Source organism: Syngnathus acus, chromosome 9 (assembly GCF_901709675.1).
Source record: "Syngnathus acus chromosome 9, fSynAcu1.2, whole genome shotgun sequence".
Taxonomy (NCBI): domain Eukaryota; kingdom Metazoa; phylum Chordata; class Actinopteri; order Syngnathiformes; family Syngnathidae; genus Syngnathus; species Syngnathus acus.
Window position 1 is genome coordinate 4883905 of NC_051094.1, and position 13147 is coordinate 4897051.

At 42.4% G+C, this 13147-nt stretch overlaps 1 protein-coding gene across 2 annotated transcripts in view; it reads left to right on the forward strand.

Moving 5' to 3' along the window:
• The first annotated feature begins 6027 nt into the window (after positions 1 to 6027).
• Positions 6028 to 13147, forward strand: part of LOC119127136 (neurogenic locus notch homolog protein 1-like) — a 29035-nt gene continuing 21915 nt past the window's right edge. Inside the window, exons 1-2 of one of the 2 annotated variants that reach the window (XM_037258876.1) lie at positions 6028 to 6335; positions 7455 to 7536. In XM_037258876.1, coding sequence (XP_037114771.1) covers positions 6278 to 6335; positions 7455 to 7536 — 140 coding nt within the window. In that variant the 5' untranslated portion in view covers positions 6028 to 6277. The remainder of the gene's footprint in view (positions 6336 to 7454; positions 7537 to 13147) is intronic. The other variant, XM_037258875.1, reaches the window with a different exon arrangement.

Genomic DNA, 13147 nt, shown 5'->3' on the forward strand with positions numbered 1-13147 from the left:
ACACTTGCTAGGCCCAGCAAACACACCTTTGCACAGTCAGCATTTTCTCAGTCAGTGGGAATGTCATGTGCTTGTACACACATCATGTGGGAAACCGATGGAGGGTCTGATAAGGGGTTTGAACCTACCGATGTATGCAGATTGAACTGCACACCGTAAACAAACAAGTTTGGAAATCAAACCCGTATCAAAGGTTATTGCGCTGCTTTGCTAATCTGAGCAGGTAAAAATTTTGCTTGATAGCAAGTTACAGCAGGTCTACATTGAATGCAAAAAACAAAATGAAGCAAATGTGTTTAAAACATGGAGGAGGGACGGGTTTCGGCTTTGCTTAACCCAGCCCAGCTCAGTAAAAACTGGAGCTTTACTTTGAAAGGTCAACATGAGTTCAGCCCCTCCCCAAGCCAATGGTGAGAACCTAAAGTTTTGTTGATGTCAAATGAGGTAATCTGTTGAAAACCTACAATTAACTTATTTTCCCAATAGATTTTCTTTGGGCTTTATGATGCCACCCAGCTTGTATTCGTGTTCCCATAAATGTGGTGTGCGTGTGTGTCTGCACGTCTGCGCATATCTTTGTGGGATTGCGATATTTAAGCAGCCTGTGAATTGTACTGAAAGGTGAGTCTTAAATCGATGTTTGCTTTTAACAACAGGTGCAGGAATGGTGAGCACAGGACTATCAAATTTGCCCATAGTCAGCCACGTTAGCATCAGATGCTAACCTATAGTAGCTACCTAACTAGCCTGAAGCTGATGACCGATTTGATGCAGGGGTTTTTGGTTCTGTTTTTGTTCCCATTCCTGTTGGCTCAAGCCAGTTTTAAAAATGTTGTGAACAAAAAGACTTAGACTGTTTTTTGTCATGGTGCTATCTAGCAAGGTAGTTAACAATTGCCTACTCTTTGTTTGTTAGTTTGTTCTGAGATTAGGTGTTTTGGTCTTGTGTTTGTTCTTGTTCCCGCTAACTTGATAGAACTCTACGAAGCATATTTTCTGTAAACAAAATTTAGACCGCTATGCTAGCTTCCTGTGCTAGTTGTTAGCTCGATAAACATTCAATCATGTCAAATAAAATTGCCTAATGGAAAATGTTGGTGGGAGGTATTGCTGTAGTTAAATGACATTTAATCTGCCTCGCAATGTGTTTCTAAATCATCAGGTCCCATTAAGGTGTGTGAACTTCCCTTTGCTTCCCTTCACGCCCTCATGAACGTTCACAGGTGCCGCATTGTCTTGCACAGAAAACTCCTGCTTTCCTGCCCCTTTGTGTGCCATGCCATGTCACGGGTTCTCATGCAGACTTTATACACAGCGGCACCGAAGAGGAGAGATAATCCTCACCCTTCCTTTCCTCTCCTAACGACAATTATGAGATTATTCACACAAACAAGCTCACACACATTCATGGAACTTTCATTTACAGTCTAGAGGCATCCAAAGTTAGAATAATAAACTAGAGAGCATCAAAGTCGTCACAGTTTTTCCAAAAATGTTTTTGCTCCACAGTGGGAAAGGAGACAGGGGAATGATATTTATGTATGTTTTGCATCTGGGAACAGACGGAGAGTCTCTTTAGTCTTTGTCCAAGTTAGATGACCTCACAAAACAGGCTCAAATATGGAGATATTTTATTCCCGTGACTGGGGTACAAATATTAGCATGAAGTTTAACAATAAAAATATTAGACTGCAAAATATTGGAAAAAAAAATATTATACACAAAATAAATGGGAAAATATTAGCTGCATAATTACAAAAATATTTGAATAAATGAACACATTGAATAAAAAAAAAACTACAAAACATATCAATAAACAAATACTACCTCAAAAATCAGATATGTACCATTCTGATTATTTCCTGTACTTTACCCATTAAGCTAATTGAGCACAGGCCACTTATTAAACATCATTAAGACGACACAGCTCTACTTTTATGTCTGAAGCAGCTGCTTCCCGCTATTGTGGCGCCCCGACCTCGGGCGACCAGTCGCAGCGGGCCAATGCTGCTCCCATTTTGACTAGCAGGCAAGAGTGGCAGGAGGTCCCAGAGAGCCAAGCATGTTTTTGGACGCGTAATCACAAACAGGAAGCTTTGCCGGACGCGCTGAGCCACTTCCTCCTTTTGTTTACCGCTCAGCTTGAGTAAAAGCTACACGTTCGAGGTTTGTCACTGTTTTGTCGCCGTTGTTTGCTTTTTTGCTATTTAGGTCAATTCTTTTAAACCGGCCCACCCAGCACTTATTGCATTAATAATTAAAGCATTAATGGTATTTTGATAAGGATAAAGTTTTTGCACCGACAATGTAACTCTCCCTCCCGTCTTCCATTTTGGCTTTTTCTCAGTGTGTCTGATCTTCGGTGACAGTGGCTTCCCGCTTCTGTGCTTGATTTCTGACCGACTCCCACACAGCCAAATGCGGTGCCATGAGTCGGAGGTGCTATTTCTCGTGCCATTTAAACAGATTCATTCTTTCCATTCCCTTCTTTTGCTGCTCGCATGATGTCACGACCTCTGGGTCCATTTTCACTCAGCTTGAGTCAGATTTGAGTTCCCTTTATAAAAATGACCTCGCCCCGGAGTTCTTCCTCAAGTTCTTCCTCAAGTTCTTCGTCACTTATAAAACTGTGGCCCGTAACAGGAAACAGAACGAGAGGAAAGGTCAATGCATGAGCTGGCGTTTGTGTTCATTTAGGGTGTGGTACTTTATCTGCACGACAGATCAATGCGCTTGGACTGCTCGTTGACATTTTCTCACATTTCTCCACAAGGTGCTTGGCCCGTCGCACCTTCTACCCGGCAGCAGCCGCCTCTTTTGCCTCAAGCGCCGGAAAGCAGGAGCCAAAGACCTTCGCCCGTGTTTCCTCACATTGGGTAGCAGTAGAATGTTCAATTCAAGAAAAAAAGTCACTGGAGCCTCCTCCTCCTCGATAAGAACAATACAGACGGAGCCGGATGCATTCATGTCTGTGTGAACCACTCAGGAAATAATAGCACTGCAATACAATGGTCTATTTTCCTTCCCTCAGGTATTTTTTTCTGCGTGTGTGCCATGGACACCATGTTCACAAACATTCGGACATCTGTAATGTCTTCTAAGTTTAAAAAAAAAAAAAGATATAATATCTGGCGGATGCTAGCGTTTGTCATTCTTCCAGTATCTGATTGTCTTTAAAGCAGTAGTGCGCAGACTTGTTTTGATTCTGAGGCCAAAGTCTTGCTCAACTTTGGCAACATCTTGTTGAGGTGAGAGGAGGAGTTTTGTTTATACAGGCCATAGCCCTGTCTAAAATGATCAACCTTTTTTGGGTGGGTGTTCAATTATCTGCAAATGTTTCCCACCCAATAGCTGGGGGGAAACTCCCGCGTTATTTTGAAATAGAAAATCAGGAGGGGGACCGTTTAAAATTCATACAGCTTGACTTATGTCTGATTCTTTGCGGATGTTGTTCCGCTAATAATAGCGGTACCACAAGGGATGCGAGGCCGCGAGGGTCAACTTTTTCCTCGGGCCTCACGGTTCATTACAAGCCTGCGAATCTCTTAAGTAGTAAACAAGGTTGTATAATTAGAAGCTGCTCTCGTTTGACTGCGGAAGCCATTTGTCTTGGAGTGTTCAATGTGTGTACACCGCTTTAGATGTGAAATGTCTTTATGTGTGTATTTGTTTTTACATACATGTCTGGACATGTTGCACATACACACCTGCTGCTGTTTGCGACCACACGCACACAACCACACAAAAAAACTCACTCATGAGAAGATTTGTATGCAAAGTTTTTTTTTAAAGTACTTTTCACATTCTTTGCCTCAAGCTGTGATTGGAGCGAGAGGAAAGGATCCAGAAGTCGTCGAGGCTCAAACAAGCCAACACGACGCTCGCAGTCTAGCACCACCTTGCACGTCTTAAATTTCATTACCGAAACGAGACCTCAGTTTAAGAAAAGAAGTTTTGCTCATCCGTGTCAAAACAGTTGTTAAAGATAGGCAGCGTAACATTAAACCCAGCTGCATCAAGTCAATCGGGTCTTTAATCTGAACCGATACCCAGTCATGCGTTGCTTATCAAATAATGACAGCCACTGTATTAGCTTGAACATGTGATTTGGTGCTTTTTACCCAAACGAGACCCCGTGCAGCTGTCCGTGCTTGTAAAGCTGATCAAGTAGAACAGCTTTGCCCCATCTGCGCTGCGCCAGTTGTGGGCACAGCCCCCCTGAGGGCCCCCTGGGTTCATACAATGAGGAGGAAATCAAGACAAATCCTGTTTACCCGCCACCTCACAATGCCAAAGTGTAAACACCTTTTGGGTCTGGCTTACATTTGGCAATGAGCACAATAAAGTAGTTACGTAAAAAAAAAAATTACAAGAGGATTATTATCCGCTCGTTGAACCTATATTGTATTATGTATTTAGTTTGATGAACGTGTCAAAAAACTGTAGACAAATACAGTGCAGCTCAGCCTCTGACTAGCAATTCTGGCAGTATGTCAAACCCGTTAAAAAAAAAACGCTAAAATTTAGAGTATTCACCGAACCTCCATTCTTGTCATTGAAACCCTTGGGAACCAATTCAAAACACAGAATGAGGTTACGCATTAGAATACACAAATTAATTGACCGATTGGGATCAAATCAAAAGCAGATTATGGGCTTAGTTAATATAATACATTTCCATGACAATACTGATATGAGCTGATTAAATTGTGCTTTTTACTGGCCGTGGAATCAGTTTACAGGTTGGGCACACCACATTTACTGGAGTTTGCCTTTCCTGAGGCTCTCTTAACGTCTCTTCGCTTTTTTGGACTCGTGCAGCAGTTTTACCTGCGAGCTTGTCATGTGTCATTGTGGTTTATACAACAAAACAGGAGGTAGTTGACAGTGATGCAAGAGGCAGTTTAACAGTTCTTTATAACTGCTCAGGAAAAGTTGGGTGGTTGCTACAGTGGTGGCAAGAAAACAGACATTTGGTCAAATAGAAGATTATAAAAAAGGAAGTAAATGATTCTAAGATTTGGAAATACATTTACGATGTGTTTAAAAGTTGTTAAAGAGTTGTTAAAGAGGTTTTAACGTAATTTTCAGGCTTAAAAGTTTTTTAAGCGAAGACATCTATATCGTAACTCTTCCGACGACAACAAATAGAAACCTTTGGGAGGCATTTCAAACTGGCTTCACACAGCACTTGATTGGAATCTGCAGACATTTTGTGCTGACTTAGCTCGAAAACCTGACCTCACAACATCAGCGTTTGTTTACCAGCGTGGAAGAAGATGTAAACTGATAATAGAGAATTTCTCAGACTTATCAGTTGATGCCGCTATGTTGTTGCTGGTGATGATGGTAGTTTGGTTGTTTATTTTGTGTTGGTATTTTTTTTCCACTATGAAAGTTTTTTTTTTTTTTTTAAAGTAAGCTATTCACTTTTCTGTACTTGTCATGATGCCAAGCTGAAATTCAAGGAATGTCTTTTTCTCCAAAACTGAGTACGATTGGTGTTCAGTTTATTACGATTAAATTGTCAAATAAATCCTAATATTAAGTTGTCAAATAAATCCTAATATTTTTTTTCTCTAATTGCTAGAAGCCATTTTGTCCAAGCGCGGATGCATTCAGGGACAATCAGTCTACTGTTCTCCGGAACTTTATACTTTTTCCCCTTTCTACGTGCATAAAAAATATCCTAAAATAGCTTTTAAAATAAACTTTAAATGAACTGATGTAGTATTTATTTTTTAAATTATGGACATTTTAACTCGCGCTGCCATTTTGAAAACATGCTAAATAATTAGCATACAAAAAAAGAAAGTTGCTTTATTCATTAATTGAATGTGAGCATTCTTGAAGCTTTTGCTCTCCCCACTAATTGCTGGAACACTGCGCAGCAAAAGGAACAAAAAGTGTGGAGTGAGACCACAACACAAACTTTTTTCCTCCTCTCTCCGCGATATCTATCGCTTGATCAACTGTGTTTGTTTGGAGAAGGGAAGGGGTGGGAGAAGGAGCTGGGGGCACCGTGGGACCGCGCCGACCGATGGCCCTCCTCCCCGCTTCGCCTCCCCAGATGTGGAGCGAGCGACTCTGGGTCATTTCCAGCCGGAGAAGTGTGGCGACAACATCTCCCGTTGACAAGGGCGTGCAATTTTTTTTTTTACCGCGGAACTACTCCAACTTTCTCCCTCCCTTCTCATCAGCCCCAGTCAAGAAGACGTTCGGATCTATGAACAACCCATGCGGACTTTATGTGTGAGCACTTTGTAAACCTGAAGGAATGCCGATTTTCTTGGCGAAAGTAACTTTAGTGTTGTGGCTGATTGGACTAGCACGTGGTGAGTTACCCTAAAGTTTAAAATGTATCGCCTGCATGTCGTATTCTTGAGTGAGCGACTTTTTCCAAGTCAACCTGTTGCGTTTGTGAACACACACTGGAGGTGACATGACTCAAGTCACAGTTGGTTCAAATCGAATTTATGATCCATCCTCTTCTTCCACATGAACTCACTCAAAATAATGCAGTAAGTTTTCTTTTGGGAATTTGTTTGCTCGTTTGAATAACATTTGTGTTGAGTTCTCCATTCTGTCCAATTGTTGATGTGGCTATCGAAGGGACAGGTGCCTGGAGCAAGGCTTCTCAAAGTGTTGGACATTTTTACAAGGACCCACCTTATAATTCCGGTGCCAATCTTGTAAACCCTCAATGCCATTAGAATTGTTGCCTCTTTTTGAGGGGAAAAAAAACAAGACAACAATAAATTCAAGTCATAATGTCATGGGATTTAAATCACTTTTTCAAGAAAAAAGTAATCATCACAAGATCAAAAACTGCTGTTTAAGTTTCTTAATTGGTATTGTTTTTGTTCCAAAATTTTCTTTACAGCGTATTTTTGCAGACATCTTTTTAAGAAAAAAAAGTAATCTTTAAAAGAACAAAGAATATTTTGTCAGCATAAAAAAATCATAATGTTATGCTATCAAAGCTTGACAAGTTAAGAAAGTCAAATGTCAACTCGTAAACTAAACCTTTTTCTTGTTATAGTACAACTTTTATTCTGGAACAACAAGACTTCTAAATAAGCTATTTTCTTAAACAATGACTTTTTTTGTTCTGGGGAAAAGTATTCTTGAAATGATACCGCTTTTCTTTCTTAAGAAAGAACTCAATGTAGTCATGCAGTGATGTCATATTTCTGTCATAAGGTACATCTCTATCAGCTTTCCATTGGCCCAAAGTTGATGATCGATTAGTTTGTTTGTTTTAAACAATTATAACTTGTACAACATACTTGTTGCAAATGAATCGGTGTCCTCCATTTTGAGAAGCTCAGGCTGTGACAGTCAATCGTACCCACACTTGACATTTTTGTAGTTTTTGATCACTCTTTTGCCCAAATTGTCCTTTCACAACATGTGCCGATGTATTATTGTGATTGTAAACTTTCCCTCGGTAGGCCTGAGATGCTTCATGCCCACCGAGTCATGTTTGAACCAGGGGAGATGTGATGCCACTCCGGACGGCAACGGACAGTGCAAGTGAGTACAAAACTTCAACTTGTACAAAACAGAGCGGGGCGCGTGTCTGATTTGAGTCATCGACGGTCGGCAGCGGGTCCGCGTGCGAGCCAGCCCCCTCTGCGGCCTAACTACGGCGGCCCTAAATCTTATTTTTGTTTTTCTTTCAACAAGCGACAGCTGGGGTCTCCAGAAGCCCGGCGGCCATTGTTCTCGGCAGCGATTAATTCTGTGTGACTAATCTGGGTGAGGCTTCCCAGAGAGGCCAGACCATCAGACCTTGTCTTTCTCAACACAGACCTCTATAACCCCTTTTCCCTCCTCTACCTCTTTCTCTCGCTCTCTCTCTCTCTCTCTCTCTCTCTCTCTCTCTCTCTCTCTCTCTCTCTCTCTCTCTCTCTCTCTCTCTCTCTCTCTCTCTCTCTCTCGGGATTTTGTCCCAAAGTGGCCCTCAGTCTCACTTACTCCCACTGGACAGATGGCATAGGGTTCTCCAAAGTTATGCACGCTGTCTGCAGTGAAGTGCCTTCACATGCAAGGACCATTCCAAAAAATGCAAATTTTTCCCATGCCTTTGTCATTTATTCACTTGTAAACCTGGCTTGTTTTGTCATTTTCCCCGCAACTCTAAACGGTATTCTGATTATTATTGTGCTCGTCCAGTATTTCATTGTCAGTCGACAGCAAGTGGCAAAATGGCCGCCACCTGAGATGGTTTAAAATCGGTGCAATTTGCTGCTTAAGTCATATCCCACAAGCACAATATTAATCAGAGAAACGGGTTAAGACTAGTGAGGCCGCATAGAACATAGTATTGCAAAGAAAAGTTTTGACCTGCCCTTTAATGCTAACTTCTGATAGCCTAATGAAAATTAGCGTGGTTACGTTACAGTCATTTTAAACCCCAAAACCAGGCAGCCAAAGATGGCTGCCTGCCACAGCTTAATTTGGTCCGGTTGTGTTATTCACTCCTTTTAGTCTCCTGGCTCCTCTACCACCCATCGTCCAACCGCCCGCCCGCCCCTCTCTGCCTTCCCCATCTTCTCTTTGGGGGCCACAAAGCCATCATTGTGCCTCTGCAATGTCCTCCTTCTCAGACTTCTCCAATTAAACATGAAGATAGAGCATGAGGCTTTCACTCCAGGTTTGCCTTTTCAAAAGGGATTTTTGCAAATGCAAGTGTGTTTACAGGTTTTCATTTGCCTGTTTTGGAAACGTCAGACTGGATTTTTTTCATACAGGAATTTTTTATTCTTTATTAGTTTGGCACAAAATTGTATACAGTTTCCGTCACTACCCTCTGCTAATGCAGAACTATTGTATGTAACGGTATGCTAAAACACTGTACTTCCATATTTAGAATTTATTTAATGTCATACTTGGGTTCATTCTGTACAGGCAGGAAACAAGTCTTGTGTTTCCTAAAGCAAGCTAGCATAAGCACTGTATACAAGCGTGACTTATTTAGAACAGAATGTTACTAGAACATTAAATGTTGTTGGTTTGAAGTTGATCTATTTTTTTTGTGAGGTTGAACAAGTTTGCGTGGCTACTGTTAGCAAACTGCTAGCGTCTTTCTGCCCTACTCCGAGCGTGTTTTTTTTTTTTTGTTCATAAAGTTTTTGTGAAAGAATTACCAGCTATTTTGCCCCGTAGCCCAAAAGATGCTTGCATTTTGAACCGAGGCGTCACGCCAAGGTCAAGTGAACGGGGTTGGACGCTTCACTCGGCTGGACGCTTCACTCGGCAGGCATACCTACTTGACATTCCAGACTGTAAATACCATCTCGTATCTGCGCTGGCAGTGACTGACGTTTATCTGCAAAAGAAGTTAGCTGAAGGCCTTTTGTGGTTTACTGTCAAGTTGATTCTGATTCCAACCAGCCATTTTTTTTAAAGATTTTAGTTGAGCTGTGACGGTTACAACTCACAGATGCTGATGTCAGCGATTCATTCTCTGATCCTACTTGATGCTAATCAAGTTCCTTTAGTTGCACTGTTGCTATAAATTATGTATGTGGGATAACTGTCAGGAAGGCTGTATTTCTAGAGTTGTGGAGGTTAGTTGTTACATCAGTCTTGCATGAAACATTGTTGCTTCTAGATTACAGTTAGATCCAATAATAATGCCAGTGACAGTTTTTAAGAACAAATGAATATTTTGTTGTTTCCTCAACTGTGGGATTGATGTATTTCTTTCCAAGTAATCGTATAACTGCCCATTTTGACACCATTCCTATAAAAAAGTCAAGCTAGAACACACTTCCTTTGCTTGCTACAGTGGCAACTTACTTGAATATTTTTTTAATGTGTGATGCATGATGTCTTTTGAATTGCTCTTTTTTTTTTATGGCCCATTACAACACTGAAAAAAGTTAGAAGGGGCTTGTCACGTTTGCCTCCACATGTCAGGGGGATGTTCTCCGATAACAAGCACGGCCGTTAATTCCGTGCTGCTATGTGCAGTGAATGCTTCAATGTAGCACCACTTGAATGAAAGTGAGCCCTTGTCTTTCCAGTTCTGCCGACTCTTCAATGGCACCTCTGTTTGCTGTGGTCAGATGAGTCTGTCTATAACCCCCCGACCCCCATATTGGCACACACACCTCCATTGAGAGTCAGGAAATGGCCTCAAAGTGACTCGAGGGAAGAAAAGGTGTCATATCTCATCATGGGATCACACAACAGTTTTTTTTTTTTTTTTTACATGGCTGCCGCCATGTCTTTTTCCCTTTGGCGAGATTTTCGATGTAGAGTGGGTTGATTGGGCCGACTGGAGCCTCAGCGTGGGGGGGATTAATGATATCATAAGTTTCCCGGTTGCCACGATAAATCGCCCCGATGTCCTCGTCCGGACACCTGTCTGCGGTTTAGAGGGACGAAGGACGTGACGACTTGAGGTTTTGCTTCGAACACAAAGTGGTTAGGTGTGTCACGCTTTATTTGCTCTTCAGTTCCTGGCTAGAGGACGTCCAAGCTAGCGATAGGCTCAAAAGTAGTTAGCCATCATAATATGCCATGATTTTAGTCTACCATCACACCCTTAACGATTATTCATTTCTGTGGTTTCACAATTGTCACCAAGCCCCCTGAGGCTAACCCCGTAACTATGATGTGGTCCTTGATGAAAACCACTTTGGCACTCTTGATGTACAGGCCAATGTGATTCTCCTGGAGAGTTGCTATTCCACCTCCAGACTACCGCAAAGCCCCAAAGTGGTTCCCAGCCTCCTCCGTTGTCGTCATTACTCGTGCCGTGACCCACGAGACATGTTTCCCTGCCTCTGTAACGCTCCCAAATAAAGAGTGTATCTATGTTGGAAGCCTCCAGATTTGGGCCAGCCAGGTCAACCTCCTATACAATTAGAGAGAGGAGAAGGATGGATGAAAGGAGGTGAAGAGGAAGTAGTTGAGCTCTCCTTGTCATTTATGGCAGACCACGGCGATTATATTTGTCTCTAAGGATATGTACCGTCTCTTTGTTTATGCTTACTTTGTTTCGTTTAGTTTCGGAACTGCATTAAATTTGATGAAGTGTCCCAAAAGGGGATTATCCTAAAATATCCTAAATCATGTCAGTCCAGAACCTGCTGTCAATAATATCTCCCACAGGGATCCGCACGGCTTAATAATTGAATTGAATAAATGCCATCCAACTAAGAGTGTTAAAAAAGGGGGTACAGCGTCAGGCTCATCCAGCTGGGTGCCCACCGCTGTCCTTTACGACTACTGTGCCATGCCCGCCTGTATATTCCGTGCACCCAGATGGCAGATTGGGGAATCGGGGAAACCCCTTTTAGCGTTGGGTCAAATGTCAACCCAACATCTGCTACAGAGCCGGAGCGGCTGCACGGGTCCCTGTAAGTGCAGCCGACCCGTTGCCAAGGACTACGGCGGCGACCATTGAAGAGCAAAGAACAATAAGCAGGGAATATAATAACAGTATCGGCCTTAGACGTGATCATCTCGGCACGGTTATTCGATAGCTCGCCCAACACCTGATATTTGCTCAGCTTCTGATTTGTGCTCCTCCTTTTCACGTGGTCCTTATTTACCTTTGATGCGCTGGAGTCTTACCTGCCGCTGAGATTCTTCTTGTTGAAGCAGCTGCCTCTCATTGTTTGTTTTGACTCCATAAAAGAGCCGTTGACTTTCTTTTGTCTCACCCTGCTGCTCCACTTATTGATTTAAAAACTTTTTCTTTAAGCTTTTACATACAAAAGATAAGACAAATTGAACAAAAAAATCCTCAAGGAGAAAAAAAAATCGGCTTAATGCAGAGTAAAACGGGACCAGAGGTATTTATTTATTAACTGTAGTCACTCATGAAAGCAGTTTTTTTTTGTTTTTTTTCCCCCTTCATGTTGTTAACAAAATATCACTGCAGTTTCTCCAACAAAAGTCTCTCCAAGTCCAGGCCAACATGTCTGATCCACATGCACTGAAGTAATGCTGAACTCTATCTTACTTATAAGGTATATATTTTATCCTATTACATTCGTACCCTCACTGACTCAGAGCCTTTTAAAAAGCGACTTTGTGCCGAGCGTGTATTTGACGAGACCTCTCCAATTTAAAGAGCAAACTGTTAGCATTCTTCATGGAGTGCGCGCTGCCGTTGACTTGGGACCAGCGGTGTGTTTGGACAACGTGTCCACGTACGACGACGCTATTTGTTTATCCTTGAGGTCTTGTGACCGTTTTGTGATTAGAAAGTAGAAGAATTAATTTCATTCACTTTTAAGGGAAATTGAAATATTGGGATGTACAGGTCTTTTTTTTTTTTTTAATATGTCATTATTTGGGGGATGGGGGACTTTTATGTCTCAACAGTTCTAGTGGTACTCGGTATCGTGACTATTCGAGAATTGAGTCCTCATACTGGCATCGGTCTGAGAAAAAAAAAAGTGGTATTGAACATCTCTAAAACGCTCCTAACGAATTTTTTTTTTTCTTTTCAGTTATGACAAGTGGTGGGATGGTGGTGGGTGACCCAGGCAGAAAGAGTGGTGGGAATACGGGGAGGTTCTGAATGTGCCGGGGCAGCAGCTGCCGTCCGGCTCCCTCATTAACATGCGCACCTGCTTTTCGCTGCCTTTTTCCAGCGGGCTCGTGCGGCGCCTCCCAACCGCTGGCTCCTAAAGAGGAACCCGAGCGCCTCCATTTCAAGGCTGTCCACTGCCTGGTTGTTGTTGGAGCGCACACCGGTTGCAGAAGAGGCTTGTGTTTGGACCAACCTCGCTTGGCACGCCACTGGTCGCTCAGTCCGATGTTTATGCAGCGGGCAGCCTAGCATGTGATGTTTTCTTATTCTTGCCACAATCCCAATGCTGGGTAATCCCCCCGAGAGGGCCGCTGTCTAAACACTCGTCTGTGCCGAAAAGATGGGTCGGCTGCTCGGCCCCCACGCGCATATTGGACCCCCTGGGAATGTTTTGGGATGCGGTACTGGCATCCCGTTCAGGACCGTCTGACTGTGGTTCGGTATTTGATGTGATTTTGGTCGTGGGAAGGCCAATTGGATTCTTTCTGAATCTGTTATTCCGCTTTTTGCTCATATTTTCTTGTTTTAAATTTTAAAAAGAATTGGGGACTTGGCAACATGATGGCTCAAAAAATCCAAAGTTTTAAA